The 15,098-nt window shown below is 42.2% G+C and overlaps 1 protein-coding gene across 1 annotated transcript in view; it reads left to right on the top strand.

The window, feature by feature from the left end:
* Positions 1-5,490: 5,490 nt before the first annotated feature.
* smpd1 (sphingomyelin phosphodiesterase 1) overlaps positions 5,491-15,098 on the top strand; it is a 28,474-nt gene continuing 18,866 nt past the window's right edge. The window contains exons 1-3 of the mRNA XM_084320859.1: positions 5,491-5,628; positions 5,795-6,083; positions 11,318-11,638. Of these exons, the coding sequence (XP_084176985.1) occupies positions 5,862-6,083; positions 11,318-11,638 (543 nt within the window). The 5' untranslated portion in view covers positions 5,491-5,628; positions 5,795-5,861. The remainder of the gene's footprint in view (positions 5,629-5,794; positions 6,084-11,317; positions 11,639-15,098) is intronic.

The raw sequence follows: 15,098 nt of genomic DNA, 5'->3' as shown, positions 1-15,098 counted from the left end.
GCCTGGAAAGAATTTTGCAATGTTTTTGATTTAATGTTCAAATACTTCATGAAATGTTTTATGGTTGTTTTTTCATAATATGACAGTTTAAAATGTGACTGTTGCCAACTGTGACGTCTTAAGAATTCAATGTTATGTACTGAATACATATAGTTTCAATCAAAATGAGATTCTAGCAAGGTAGTCTTCTTTACAGTAGCCTACCTATGCTGTATATATGTGTTTTTTTCCCTTTTTATACTGCTGGCGATATGGACAGATCCATTCTATTAATGTCTGTGATGAATCTATGCTTGATGTTTTTGATTTAATGTTAAATACATCATGCAATGTTGTTTGTTTCATGTTGTTTGTTTTAATTAAATTAAATTCCCATTTTATTGAATGTTATGTCATTAATTTCTCAGGTAAATAAATCCATACAATATTGAAATATAAATCATACAAGAATTTGCTTTAATATCTTTTAAAATGATATTCACATAGGGTCCAAGTTGTCTGTGACAGGGTTGAGCTCAAAACAACTTTTAGTGACAAAGAAAGGGTTAACAATTGGCGGCTAGGTGGCGCAGTGGGCAAGGCGCTCGCCACCAACGCAGGAGATGCTGGGTTCGAGCCCAGCTCTCGGCGTTGCTACCAGCTTGGCTGGTCGTTCATACTAATACAATTGGCAGTATTAGGGGGTGGGAAGCTGGTGGGTGGGGATCGGACGTTGTGGACAGCGACTCCTACAGGTCGGTTGGTGTGCCTGCGCAGTAGAATCAGGAAGCGACGGGGGCGGCGTGTCCCTCCCACGCAGACCCTCGCCGCTGAGAGATCGCGCTGTTCAGGTGAAAAGATGCGACGGCTGCCTCCTCGAGTACCGGAGGGGACACGTGATGCAAGGCTTCGTCCACATTGCAGCCGGCCTGTGGGAGGCATGGCCTACAGCGTTCGAGACAGGGGAGGGTAGAATTGGACAATACGAAATTGGGGAAGGGAGAAAAATAGAAAAATGGGGAGAAAAAAAGTAGATAAAAAAAAAAGGGTTAACAATTGTGGGAGAATGTTACCAGATCAAATCAATGTCAGGTAGGCTTGATAAATACCCAAATAGGTACAAGTAAATCAAAGAGTTACAGCTGGATGACTCAGAGTGGACACTGGCTGGGTGTATCCAAAGTGAGCTCCTGATTGATTGATTGATTGATTGATTGATTGATTGATTGATTGAAAACTTTATTAACAGATTGCAGAATGGGTACAATACAGTACGGCTCAATACAAACAATTGTTAAGGGGATGCAGACCAGAAAAAGACTTTCGTCTTGTTTACATCAGGGTCCCCCATTTTAAATTCATCAAGACATTTATGACATACATGACATACAGATACAGTACTGTTTCATCAAGACATTTATGACATACAAGACATATACACAATATACAGTACTGTTTAAGAGAAAGATTTTAAAAGAAAAATATATACATTCGAAGGGGAAGAAACTGTACATTGGAGGGGGTTGGGTGGGTGGGCTCTGGTGTTGTGGTCGTGGAATTCACTGACCTTTGGGAAGTATTTCGACATGTACATGGGTATTAGTGGTGTAGTGTATCTTGTAGATCACCAAAGTTGTTCACATTATATACAGGAGGGGCTAAAGGTGTGTCCATTGTGTAGAGGTTTCCCGAGGTGTGAGTGGGGGGGGGGGGGGGGGGGGGGGGTCTGTGAGGGGAGGGGGGTGGAGTGTTTTGGGGTCGTTGGTCTGGAAAGGTGAGCGTGTGAGGGGGGTGAATTGTTACAATTTGGATGGTGGGGGATACAGTTATTCCACACTAGTCCACTATCAGATGTAGTGATCAGAAATACAATTATTTGAGGTATTTCTTTCAACAATGGTATGACCCAAAAGGCACTTGTCCAGGGAATCGCCCAACAATAAAATAGCTCTCATTTACAATACATTAATCACAGTGTGGATGTACTGAATGCAAAGTGGTAGAATGCATTAAAAGACTATGGTGAAGAGATGTGTTTTTTTGCTTTGAACTACAGGAGACGAGACATGAAACACAACACACTCATACACAGAGCTGTCTATATGCCTTTACATTAATAGCCTCCAAAACACCTCCAAGAGAGAAAGATTTTGTACCAAATCAGGACATCCGCGACCAAATTATTTGAAAGAAAATGCGGCTATATTGTATTGGGTGTATTACAGAGTGTCACTAATAAGCAGAAATGAAGCTTATCTGAACATTTATGAGTTAAGCAGTGATGTAGTTATTAGAAAAGCAAACAGACTATATAGTGCTATGTAGTGTATTTTCTGTGTAAGGAGACCATACCTGTACACTCGCATCAAGTCGGTGACCCGCACCTGTTTTTTCCATCTCAGGAACATTGCTAAGCTTAGGTCGATTGTTTCCCATTCTGACCTAGAGTTGATTATCCATGCCTTCATTTCTTCTCGTCTAGACTACTGCAATTCGGTTCTCACCTGCCTCCAGTTCATCCAAAATACTGCTGCAAGACTGCTAACCAGATCAAGCAGAAGGTGTCACATCACTCCAGTTCTGGCCTCCTTGCACTGGCTTCATATACATTTTAGAATTAATTTCAAGGTCCTGGTGCTCACGTTTAGAGCTCTGCATGGCCAGACACCAGAATATTTAACCGACCTGCTGGAACCATATGTGCCCAGCAGGACCCTGAGGTCAGCTGACCAGGATCTGTTGGTCATTCCGCGCACCAGGTTGATCACCAAAGGTGACAGAGCCTTTCAATCTGTAGCGTCTAGACTCTGGAATCCCCTCCGAGCTGCAGCGTCTGTTGACATTTTCAAAAAAAAAATGCTAAAAACATTCATGTTTAAACAGGGTACTGTTTGAGCTTCTCTCCAGGTATAAAATATGTCTATTGTTTTATTTTTTTAGTGATGCATTGTGTTTTTGTTCTGTCTCTTATCACTTGAATGGTTCTTGCTTTTTATATTTATATTTTATATTTTATTTCTGCTGTATGTAAAGCACTTTGTGAGTTCTCTCTGTGAAAAGTGCTATATAAATTAACTTTACTTACTTACTTACTTAGTTACTTACTTACCTGTTCCCCAAACTAAACTAGAGTGGGGAACATAAGTACATAACATGGACAGAGAAACATGGAAAGACTCAACTATAACGGAGCAAGAGAGAATGGGAAGAGACAGGTCCATGGCAGAGGAGGGGGAACAAAGAGGTGTGTGTGTGTGTGTGTGTGTGTGTGTGTGTGTGTGTGTGTGTGTGTGTGTGTGTGTGTGTGTGTGTGTGTGTGTGTGTGTGTGTGTGTGTGTGTGTGTGTGTGTGTGTGTGTGTGTGTGTGTGTGTGTGTGTATATGTGTGTGTAAAAAAAACACAGGTTTTACCATCGAAGCTCAACCTTTCCATCTGGCTCCCTGGCAGTCATAGCCCACACTGCATACACCATGGTCACGAACAGACATCAGAAACCATGTCTCACGTACTCAATGGTTGTCATGCATACAAAGGGCTCTACATTTGTAGGCATTATAGGATCATGGATCTGATTGCAGACAGTGTCAGTTCCACATTCAGGTCACCTGCAACAGTGTATAAGCACACCAGTGTGAAGCCATGTATGTTCATGTATCTGTGTAGTGACAATTCACTGTTCTCTGATATTTCAGCAAACACTCCCGATGTTGTTGTTGTTAATGAGAATAACAGAGAGGTTCTCATCCTAGTCTTTCGCCGTAGACTAAAGACTCACTTCTTCAACCATTATCTGAAATGATTAAAAAAAAAAAAAATCGAACCCTGACTAACCTTACTGTCATGCACTTGTCCTAATAAACTAACCTACACTGTAACACGCAACACTTGATGAACATTGTTACTCAGCTGATAGAGTTGTACCCTTCTTGCTGTCTTGTCGTACAGAACTTGTAAGTCGCTTTGGATAAAAGCGTCAGCTAAATGACTAAATGTAAATGTAAATGTAGAAGTTGGCTGTACGTTTGACTACAGTCTAGATTAGAAGAAGCCTTTACAACCAAAATGTTGAAGTATCAACTGTTAGAGCATACCATATCACAACTGGGTTACAACTGTAAACTTTTAGTCTTCATATTTGGAAGCCTGGGTCATGTTCATAAGTTGGGTGTTAGATGCCTTCAGGTGGCCGGTCTTCCGAAGGGAAGAGCCAAACAGTTAGCAAGATATTGCTCAGTGTCAGCTATTATTGGCAGCCACGCAATTTGGAGAAGATGCTGCTATCTGTATCCCTGAGCTGTGTGTTGATTGTCAGGTTCATCATCCATGTGTGTGTGTAACTTTGGTTGCCATTGCCAATTTGGGCACGAACAAGTGCACTGATAATATTTGGGTCCTTTAAACATTGTCTTTGTGTGGACATAAATAAAGATTCTAAATGTGGTGCTGACTGTACAAAGGAGAGGAGCCAAGGGTTGTCAGAGTTATTAAATACAATAATAGGACTGGGTATCGGAAAGTGTATGCATTTACCTGTGTGTTTGTGTCCTGTACCCTGGGCTTTAAATGTGTTCAGATCATGTGTGTGTGTGTGTGTGTGTGTGTGTGTGTGTGTGTGTGTGTGTGTGTGTGTGTGTGTGTGTGTGTGTGTGTGTGTGTGTGTGTGTGTGTGTGTGTGTGTGTGTGTGTGTGTGTGTGTGTGCGTGCGTGCGTGCGTGCGTGCGTGCGTGCGTGCGTGCGTGTGTGTGAGAGAGTGAAAGGGGCAGTCCATGGCCTGGCAGGAGATGCAGCAAGAGGGGCAGATTGCAGAGCAGGGGGAGAGTGGGCCAGTCCTGGACCATGGCAGAGAGAAGATAAAAACAGAATGTTGTATTGGAAAGGCACAAAAATGTGCCCATATCCAAAGGCTGAGATCTTCCTCAAGTTCTTGGTTTAGTTCATGCTAGTTTTACATTTCTTGTTATTACAGTATGTGCGGTGTAGCAATGATGAGGTCATTGCAGTCTATCTTTTCTGAAGCTTCCCTTGTGTTCCATTTAAAGTCAGAAGTCATAAATTCCCATTTGGGGTGTTGTGTTCAGTGCATCAAGGGTCCAGCTCCAGCTCAAAACCTAGGAAAATAGGATGTCCACAAGAGGCTGATGTTTGTGTGCCTGGTTTATAAAAACTAACAATACTGTATGCACAGTTAATCACATTACTGTTAAACTGTTGAATATTAAAATTAAATTAAAATATTAAAAAATATTAAATTAAAGGACACTTACATTTTGGGGGAAATTAGTTCAGAGTTCAAGTTCAAGTGTTTTTTTTGTTTCCAAATACAAGTCTATTTTTCATTATAATCTTTTTTATATATATTCAAAGGCCATTCATTATATTATAGTAATAAAATAATAGTGTGCTTTGTTTTGCCTTTTGTTTGTGTTTGGCTGCTGATCTTTGGCCGATCCTGAAAACACACGTGACCTGTCAGCTGACACTGTGCCTTCATAACAACAACATGAGTGCATCTTCAAACACCACGCTGGGGGGAGGGCTTGTCGACCTCGTCAAATAAGAAGGAACAACGGAACCCAGTTTATTATAAATTGTGTCTGTGCCTACATCTAACCGGGGTGGAAGAAGCCGACCGTGTCATATCTCTTGGAGGTAACGTTACTGTCACTTAGGCGAGAGAAAGAGAGGGCTAAGTTACTAGCATTGATGCTGGCTTGCAGACTCGTGTTTGTTTACATTATGTTTGCTAGTCCGCACTGTGTCCAGTCATTTAGCTGGTCATCTTATTGAATGCTTTCTGTCTTTTTGTCAACGCCAGAGTGTCTTTATAGGCTACCAGCAACAAGGAAGGACGTTGTGTGCTACTACTGCTGCCTGCGAGCAGAATGATGAGGCTCTCAGCGGTGCCTCCAACGGTCGGGCTGATAGTCTGTGGCCTGGTTCTGATGTCGCCTCTATTCGGGACCGCAAACCCGATCCAGAACCAGGGGGAACCCGGCCTAGTGTTCATGGAGCAAGTCGGCCGCATGCGCGTCGGAATAGACTGGAAGAACCTAACCTGTCCGATTTGTAAAGCTGTCTTCACCGTCCTTGATGTCGCCCTTTTGGTAAGAATGTTCTTTTATCTATACTCAAACAAGGGGTCACACTCTGTGTCAATCATAAGGCACTTGTGAATTTAGTTTGACACTCAAAATATGAATTATTCTTGTTTGCTGCAGTGCACACTGTCTTGCTCAAAACGTTCTTACCCCACTTGCAATGGGCCTGGTCTACAAGATACACTACACCACAAAGGTACCCATGTACATGTCGAGGTACTTCCCAAAGGTCAGTGAATACCACGACCACAACACCAGACGGAGTTCCACAAATCATGTGCAACCCAGATTCGGCTCAAACAATGGACTAAACACGTTTCGCAATTATGCCACATCAATGTGGAACGCCCTATACCCACAGCCGTAAAACAATGTGAATCCCTACCCACCTTCAAAACTGCTCTCAAAGAGCACCTAGGGGAGGCTGCAATTCGAAACTGGCCCCTGTAAGTGTCTGAACCACCCTCCTAATATGTACAGTTCCAGGGGTGCAGTCGTAATATGGGCGAAGGCCAAACGCCCGCGCACACGCGCTCCCGTGCACGCGTGCACGCGCATACATGTTCCCTCGGTTGCGCACAGAACAGATGATATCCTTCCAGTCGGGAGATCAAGCAACCCCCCACCACACCTACAGGGCTTGTATTTGGTTGTCGGTATCCTATTATTATGCAAAGTCTAGGTGATAAGGGCGCGACGAGTCATTTTTGTGTCGTCGCGCCGGTGTCACTTATCACCTAGACTTTGCATAATAATAGGATGCGCGCACTTCGGCCTCAGTGACGAAGCCCAAACGTCGTTTGACCGCGTATGCCCAGCACTGCACCCCTGTACAGTTCCCTCCCCCTCGTATGTATATATTTACGGTTAGGATCTCTGTTTAACACTTTGAGAGCCAGTCCGTGTTTTCCTTTTTACCCCCTTGAATGCCCACATCCACTCCAATGTTAACGTTAATATCGCCTAATCTATGTTTTAAATTATGGCTATGTGTCTAATCTGCCCGTCGCTTATCAAAGACTCATTTTCCAGTCAACATTGTCATGGTAGATTGTTTGTTTATCGCTTCATTTCCATTTGATAGCATTTTGAAAATCACTTGTTTTCGCGGAAAAAACAACACATTCTATGATAATCGCCTTTTACTGGAATATTCTAGAACGTTGTAATTTTTCTGCCTTTTTATGAATCGTTTTCAAATAAACGCTAGATGATCGATAGTATATGTGTACGCATGCACGCTCGTGCCGCCAGTTGAAAATCGATTCTCCTATTTCCTGACCGCGAGCAGAGTCAAACAGCCTATCACCATAATCACATAAAAGCTTATATATCCGTGAAAACGGGTCTGATTATCCTAATACTGATGACATAGATTCCTTACCTGAGATCAGATGGTATCCAAATGGTTTATTCCAATTCAAGTTTCAAGTTTCTTTAATAGTTGTCATACAGAAGTACAGAATACTTTCATACAAAATGCTTCTTACTGTTACGCTCCAGAGACTGTGCTAGACAAGATAGTATCAAATCAAATAACATAGTATAGCATGTAATTTAGAAGAAGAAAATGAGGTCACAGTGTTCGGTATAGACATATGTACAATGTTCTGAGTTACCATATAATATACAATACTATGCAGTGTACTAATGTACAGTACTATATAGTGCAAAGCAGAAATGGGATGAGGTACAATTTAGGTACAATTTACAGTAAGGTGTACGAGTTGTAGTGCAATCCTTCATCAATAAATATAAAGTGTGGGGAGTGGGTGCTACAGTGTGTTTGTTTAAAGTGGGTGTGTGCTATAAAGTGTGTGGAGTGGGTGCTACAGTGTGTTTGTTTAAAGTGAGTGTGTGCGTGTGGATGTGTGTGCTATGTGCGTTTGGTGGTTGTTGTTGTGTAGTGTTCATTGTTCGTTTAGCAGCCTGATGGCCTGGGGATAGAAGCTTCTTCTGAGTCTTTCTGTGCTCGCCTTGAGACTCCGATACGTCCCGATCGCCATTCGAAAAAATCGCTCATTTGATTGATCCATCGTGTATACAGTAAAACACATATTCCCCGCGGCTCGGAGGCTCCAGAGTGAACCCTGGTAGACCCCGGTTACATGAGTGAGAAGTAAAATGTGGAGTGCGGGGTGTTTTTTTTTCATTTTCATTGAGTCCAATCCATAAGGGTGATTTACCATCTGGGAGACAATAGGGGGCGCTTTTTTCACATCTGAGCGCCTGGGGTGACTGGATCTCCAACGGTAGGCTCGCTTGATGCAATATGATTTCAGATCGCTAATAATAATAAAAAAACGAATAAAACGAATATTCTCGTGAGTGGGCATTCAACCCGGGGGGTAATAACACGAGAAAACTCGTGGGTGGCATTTAAAGTGTTAACAGTACTGTATATTTGTATATCTTGTATGCCACAAATGTAACAGTACTGTATATATGTATGTCATGATTAGATTAGATTTTTATATCTGTATGTTGTGTATGTCATAAATGTCATTATGAATTGAAAATGGGGGACCCTGATGTAAACAAGACGAAAGTCTTTCTCTGGTCTGCATCCCCTTAACACTTTGGCTGCCATGGGTTAAATTCATTATCAACCGTAGGTTGCCGGCTCTATTTGTCTATAGAGAAAGTCCCCTTCTTTGCAGGGCTATAACTTTTTAAATTCTATTGCTACATTGCCATTATTAGGGCCCATTCAAAGTCCTATATGTATTGTTCATTGTGTAGCAACGTTAAACTTTTTCATTCACATATTCATAGTAAAGTATGGTCTAATGTATAAGTATGTTTTCATCTCTTTCTGCAGCTTTCTCCAGAACGTGATCTATAGCCCCAAATGCATTATATTGATGATGCAATACAGTTTTATGGCAATCAGCGCGATATAAAAAATTCCAACTAGACGTACTTCTAGAAGTTACTACACATCATCTGATGTTGACCGGATCGGCTAGGGGGCGTTTATAATTCCGTGGGCAGCGTTATACCAATCATCTAATGTGGGTCAAATGTTGATCATAGCAGTTAGTATCGAAGACGGTAATTTTACACGCTAAAACTCACCCCAGTCTCCGCGCGCCGTTGGGCGATCATCGTAGAGTAGAAATTTTATCATTATGGGATGTAGATTTACCCGGTCCATTCCCAGCTTGTATAATGGTATATACGTCCAAATCATGTTGTTTATCGAGTTATTGGCAATCGATCGCTATGTAGTGTGTCGAGATCGAGCCTCGGGACCTATAGCGAGTGCCCGGAAGTAATACGGCCCGGGCGACCAGCACAACCTCTACGGCACTTCCTGTTAAGCGATTGCGCCGATCGGCCACCAGATGGCGCTCCTGAACCGCCAGAGAGCTCAGTGGGTCCTCCTGGTGGATCTCAGGCCAGCGGAGGGGAAATATGAATCCGGTCCCAGATTTTTGAAATATTGATATCAAAGACGCTGTAATGGCCGGGAATGACGTGTTTAGGCGTTTCCCGGCACCCAAAGTGTTAATTAACAATTGTGTGTATTGAGCTGTACTGTATTCTGCAATCTGTTAATTCGTTTTCAATCAATCAAAATGTTTTAGCTGATCTGGGACAAAATTGCATTATTCAAGGTCTGAAACTCATGACACACACGCTTATAAAATTGTTCTGGCCAAATTACCAGTTACTGTCGGGCTAATTTCGCGTAAATAAAGTACTTATCGACCACAGGAAAAATATGCAAATCGTACATTATAGCCATATGTATTAACGAAAATGTACAATGTGTACATAATAAGTAATATATTGAGGTTAGTTTGACTCCCGATCTCGCTGTTTGTTTTGGCTTTTCTTCTATATACGAAATATAAACATTAAATACAATAAGTAAATATATTACTTATGGCTATATAATACAACATACATTATGTAAAACATTTTACGTTTTCTGATGAGACTGTTGTTACTGTAGGTGTCTGACAGCAACCTAATCATCCCTCCTTAATTGGCTTATTTAATATCTTATCTCCGGAGCCTTTCAGCCATTGTGTATTTGTTCAGTTCAGTTATTATTATCACTAAACTTTTTTGCTGATTCTCTTTAAAAGCACTGCTTTAATGTGACAACATATTTGTAGTCTGTGTAAAGCTGCTACTATCCATTTGTAGATTCAGCCATTGATTATTTCGTTAATTGGTGCATCTAAACAAGTGATTCTTTTTTTAAACTAACAATTCCAACATTTTCATTGAGTTTACTTGTTTTTATTATAATTAAAAAAAAATCCCATGAATGCACGCTGAAATCGAGCTAAAGCATGTGCTGTTACAGGGTATAATTTTTTTAGAGCATTTAAAAAATGTACTTTTGTACTTCTCTCAGACGAGACTCTTTGGAACACTGTCTGCCAATGAAATGTTTCAAATCATCAATGCAGTAACCTTTTTAATCCAAGTGGTTTTAGGTCCCAATTGTTTGCAGGCAGGTAGTCTTTACTATCATGTGACAATGTCATCTCTATTTGAGCATCTCTTTGATGCACCAGTCAGTGTAGTCATCTTGACTTCTTCCTCTTCCTTTACAAGAGCCACGAGGTCTGTGGTTTTGGTGTCTGTCATGCACCACTGTTAGTCATGTACTTTCCCACAACCATAATGCTAATATTCAATGTTGTTTCTAGACAACAATGGTCCTGCCAGGTTGTCACTTTTGCATGAAATGCTGTATCTAGAAAGGGATGTTTTGGGGTCTGAGGTCTGTTAGTTTTTAATTAAAAAACTATTGTTTATTTCTCTTCTTTACACATCTTTGTTACAAGGAGCTTGCTGCTCTATGCATTAGGGGTGGGAATCCAACAATACGATGTTATCAATACTTAATCACAATATGATATTATTGGGATTTAAACATTTTGAGTATTGCGATAATATTGCCATTTATTACCTTTTTTCAACTGCAAATTATATCCCCAAAGGAAAACTGTCAACATCTGTTTTATCTAATGAGATAAAGTTTTCAGTCTGTTCATCTCACTTCAATAATTTTTTTAGATACCCAATATTGTATTGTATATATAGCCAGGCAAAATATTGCAATACTATACTGTATACACCCCCCCCCCCCCTACTGTGCATATTTAGACACATTATTTATTTGTTTTGGGAATGTCTACACAAACGAGGGGGGGGGAAGAGAAACAGAAAGAATGGTTTTGTTCTTTTCATCCTTATTTTCTCTTTCCTGCTCCTAGAGTGACGTTAATGAGGAGCGAGTGGCACGGGCGGTAGGCGAGGTGTGTGTCCGGCTCCACCTGGCAGAGGAAACGGTGTGCCGTGAGATAACGGAGCTGTTCAGGGATGACTTCATCAGGGCCCTGCAGGAGTCCTTACTGTGGCCCTCTGAAGCCTGTGCTCTGCTGGTGGGCCCCTCATGCGGTAACTTTGACATCTACGCCCCCTGGAACATCACTTTGCCCAAGGCCCCCAAGCCCCCGGTCTCCCCACCGGCCCCACCCAAACCTGGATCTCCTCAGAGCAGGGTGCTCTTCCTCACCGACGTCCACTGGGACCAGGTTAGTGTGTGTGTGTGTGTGTGTGTGTGTCTGAGAAGAGCAACTGTACTAATGTGAAATAACCACTCCATAGTGGGGCTGGGCGATATGGGAACAAAATAAATATGATATTCGCTTCAGAAGGACTTTTTGTGGCGGCTAAGTGGCGCAGTGGGCAAGGCGCTCGCCACTAACGCAGGAGATGCTGGGTTCGAGCCCAGCTCTCGGCGTTGCTTCCGGCTTGGCTGGTCGTTCATACTAAGTATTAGGGGGTGGGAAAGCTGGTGGGTGGGGATCGGACGTTGTGGACAGCGACTCCTACAGGTCGGTTGGTGCGCCTGTACAGCAGAATCAGGAAGTATCGGGGCAGCGTGAGCCTCCCACGCGTTACTCCTCGCCACTGAGAGATCGCGCTGTACAGGTGAAAAGATACGACGGCTGCCTCCTCGTGTACCGGAGGGGACGCGTGAACACTTAAGGTAACCAACTTGCATTCAGCGTTTCGTTCAGCGTTTCTCTGATTGGCCACACGCCCACGTGACCGCGCTAGCACGCCCCCTTATACGCGCCCTGCCGCTCTGTGTGTTGCAACGCGTTGCAGCGCGCGGCAGAGGCGCTCGCCTCGTCAATACGCACGCTCGTTCGGCGTGAGCCTCCAACGAGTGACTTGTCTCTCTTCTGACCAATCAGTGGTCTGCATTGTACGTGTACAGTAAGGTACAGTAGGTTACATGTTTGATTGATTAACTACATTACCTGCTGTGCTGTAGGCCAAAGCAGAGGTACAGTAAAAACACAGGTACAGTAGGTTACATGTTTGATTGATTGCGTCCTTGTGTTACATAAAACCCATCTGTGGCCTCGTGCAGAGGAAGGTGGTAAATGCATGTTAAGATATTCGAAATCGTCACAGCAGTATAGTTTGTTTATACTTCAGAAATATGATATTTAAACATGGTCCCCAAAATGAATGGAAGCGAATGAGGAGCCTGACACCTGGGAGGAATGGGGGTGTTGCAGCGTTGGGGATGTTTAAAAAATATAATTGAATATATAATATAATAATTTGTGCTTCACCTAAAAGCCTCCACTGATGTACAGTGATTCAAACTCCCTCAATGTGCAGTTTCTGACAGCTGTGCTGTGTTGTCACGCGAAATGACGTTATGAATAAAAACGCAAAATAACATTATATAACGTTGCGTTATATAACGTTACAATGTACAGTTTCTAGTTAATCAGTCAGCAGCCTCCACTGATGTACAGTGACGAGTGAATCTGGTAGTTGTTTTGATAAATATGTTGTGTATTCTAGCGATTCGAACATAACATTACATTTCCGCGAGGGACCTCTGCCGCTCTGCAACACACGGAGCAGAGCGGCAGGCGGCGATAAGGGGGCGTGCTAGCGCGTGGGCGTCGTGGCCAATCAGAGAAACGCTGAACGCAAGTTAGTTACCTTAAGTGTTCACGCGGAGGGGACACGTGATGCAAGGCTTCGTCCACATTGCAGCCGACCAGTGGGAGGCATGGTCTAGCAACGTTCAAGACAGGGGAGGGAAGAATTGGATAATACGAAAATTGGAATGGGAGAAAAATAGAAAAACGGGGAGAAAAAGTAGATACAAAAATTACTTTGTAATATCTGATCATTAATTTAGACAACAACATTTTGAATAAAGATTTATGATCTAAAGAAATCCCATGATAAGTGGCAGCCCTAATGCCCATATTGACTGTAACTCCTTCCAAGCACTGCAGACACAAGTGGTTTCCTTTCGACGGGTTTATTAAAGGCTTGGTCCTCCAATCCACCGTGAAAACTTAAACAGAAACATAAGTCGCGTCAGGTCAACACAAACAATAATATACACGGTATGAAAACAACACATCAGAAAAGCAAAATACAAACAAACATTAAATACCTCGTTGGCTGCATGCTACATAAAAAGGGGTCTTATTCTTCTGTTCTTGGTAACAGTCTTGATAGTGGTACACTACACATAGTGGTACACTCTTAGAATTTAGAGAGCCTGTACAACTCGTCTCTGACCATTCCTGCCGCTTGCTCGCAGGTGTCTTAATCAGTCCCAGTCTCCGACCATCCTTAATCAGTTCCAAAGGTAAAAACGCGACAGCAGCCTAACGGGACACCATATATGACCAGACGTCAAAATGAATATATTATAAATTGTAGCAAATTAAATAATAAAGAAAATAAGAAATGAAACATAAATACATTCTCAAATATTACACTTACAAACTGAAATATCATATAAATGATGAAACCATATAATGGCCACAGTCACATTGACCTTTCAAATAGTGTGCATATTATTATGAAGTCAGGTCATATGGTGATTTAAAATCTGCAGCACAATTGTATGTAATAATTGCAGTTTGGTCTCCAGTCTTCTTATTAATAAAAAAATATCTAATTGAGTGATATTGCAATTTTGTTATGATTTAAGGATGTTGGAGGGAATGATGATTTTTGTCATTATTTTTGCGGGGAACAAAAATGTGTTTCAACAAAAAAATTGGAATATCTGACAAACGGTACTGCAGCCTCAAGATGGGAACCAGCAGCCTCCAGGACAAGTTTCCCCCTGCGTCATTACTTTTACCAACCGATTTCTAGTTCCGCGATCTGATTGGCCACTGACGTTTCTGGTCATGTGACATCTGCGCCAATCGTGTGACGCCTGTTTCTATCACCGGTTAAGCTTAGGTACTCTTTCGAAGTTGGTTAGAGTTTGTCTTAGAGCAGGGCGATAGAACACCAGCCCTGATTCCAAACTCTAACCTTAACCAACTTCGAAAGAGTCGCCTAAGCTTAACCAGTGATAAACTAGGCGTTAGGTAGTTTGCAGGCTGTTAGAGGCGGAAATAGGCGCAGAAACAGGCATCACGCGATTGGAGCATATGTCACATGACCAAATCGCAGAACACGAACACAGAACTGGAAAACGGTTGGTAAAAGTATAGACTCTTCCCCCCCAGGCTGTCACTCATGAACACATGGCCCTAGCCTGTGCTACCTTATAGCTGTCACTGCTACTGATTTTCACACAATACTGACCTGCACATACCATTGCTTTGCATACAGTAAATGTATAATTTATATTTAATATTTGCTATTTTATTTGCACACATTACTCGTATAATTTATATTTGCTATTTAATTTCTTAATACTATGCTGCTATTTTAAATAGTTTTTATAGTTTACACTATTCTTATTAGGGCGACAGGGAGGTAGAGCAGTCGTCTGGTAATCCAGAGGTTCCCGGTTAGATTCCTGCTCCTCTCGGGCAGCGTGTTGAAGTGTCCTTGAGCAAGACACTTAACTGCTCCCGATGAGCGGGTTGGCACATTGCATGGTTGCCTCTGCCGTCGGTGTGTGAATGAATGGGTGAAATGTGAGGAATACATTTGTAAAGCGCTTTGGATAAAAGCTGCTATATAAATGCACCATTTAAC

The sequence above is a fragment of the Notolepis coatsorum genome (genome assembly GCF_963971535.1).
Source record: "Notolepis coatsorum genome assembly, chromosome: 8".
In the NCBI taxonomy this organism is placed as follows: Eukaryota; Metazoa; Chordata; class Actinopteri; order Aulopiformes; family Paralepididae; genus Notolepis; species Notolepis coatsorum.
Note: the sequence above shows the minus strand (reverse complement) of the source record. Positions and strands in the feature narration are given on the sequence as shown.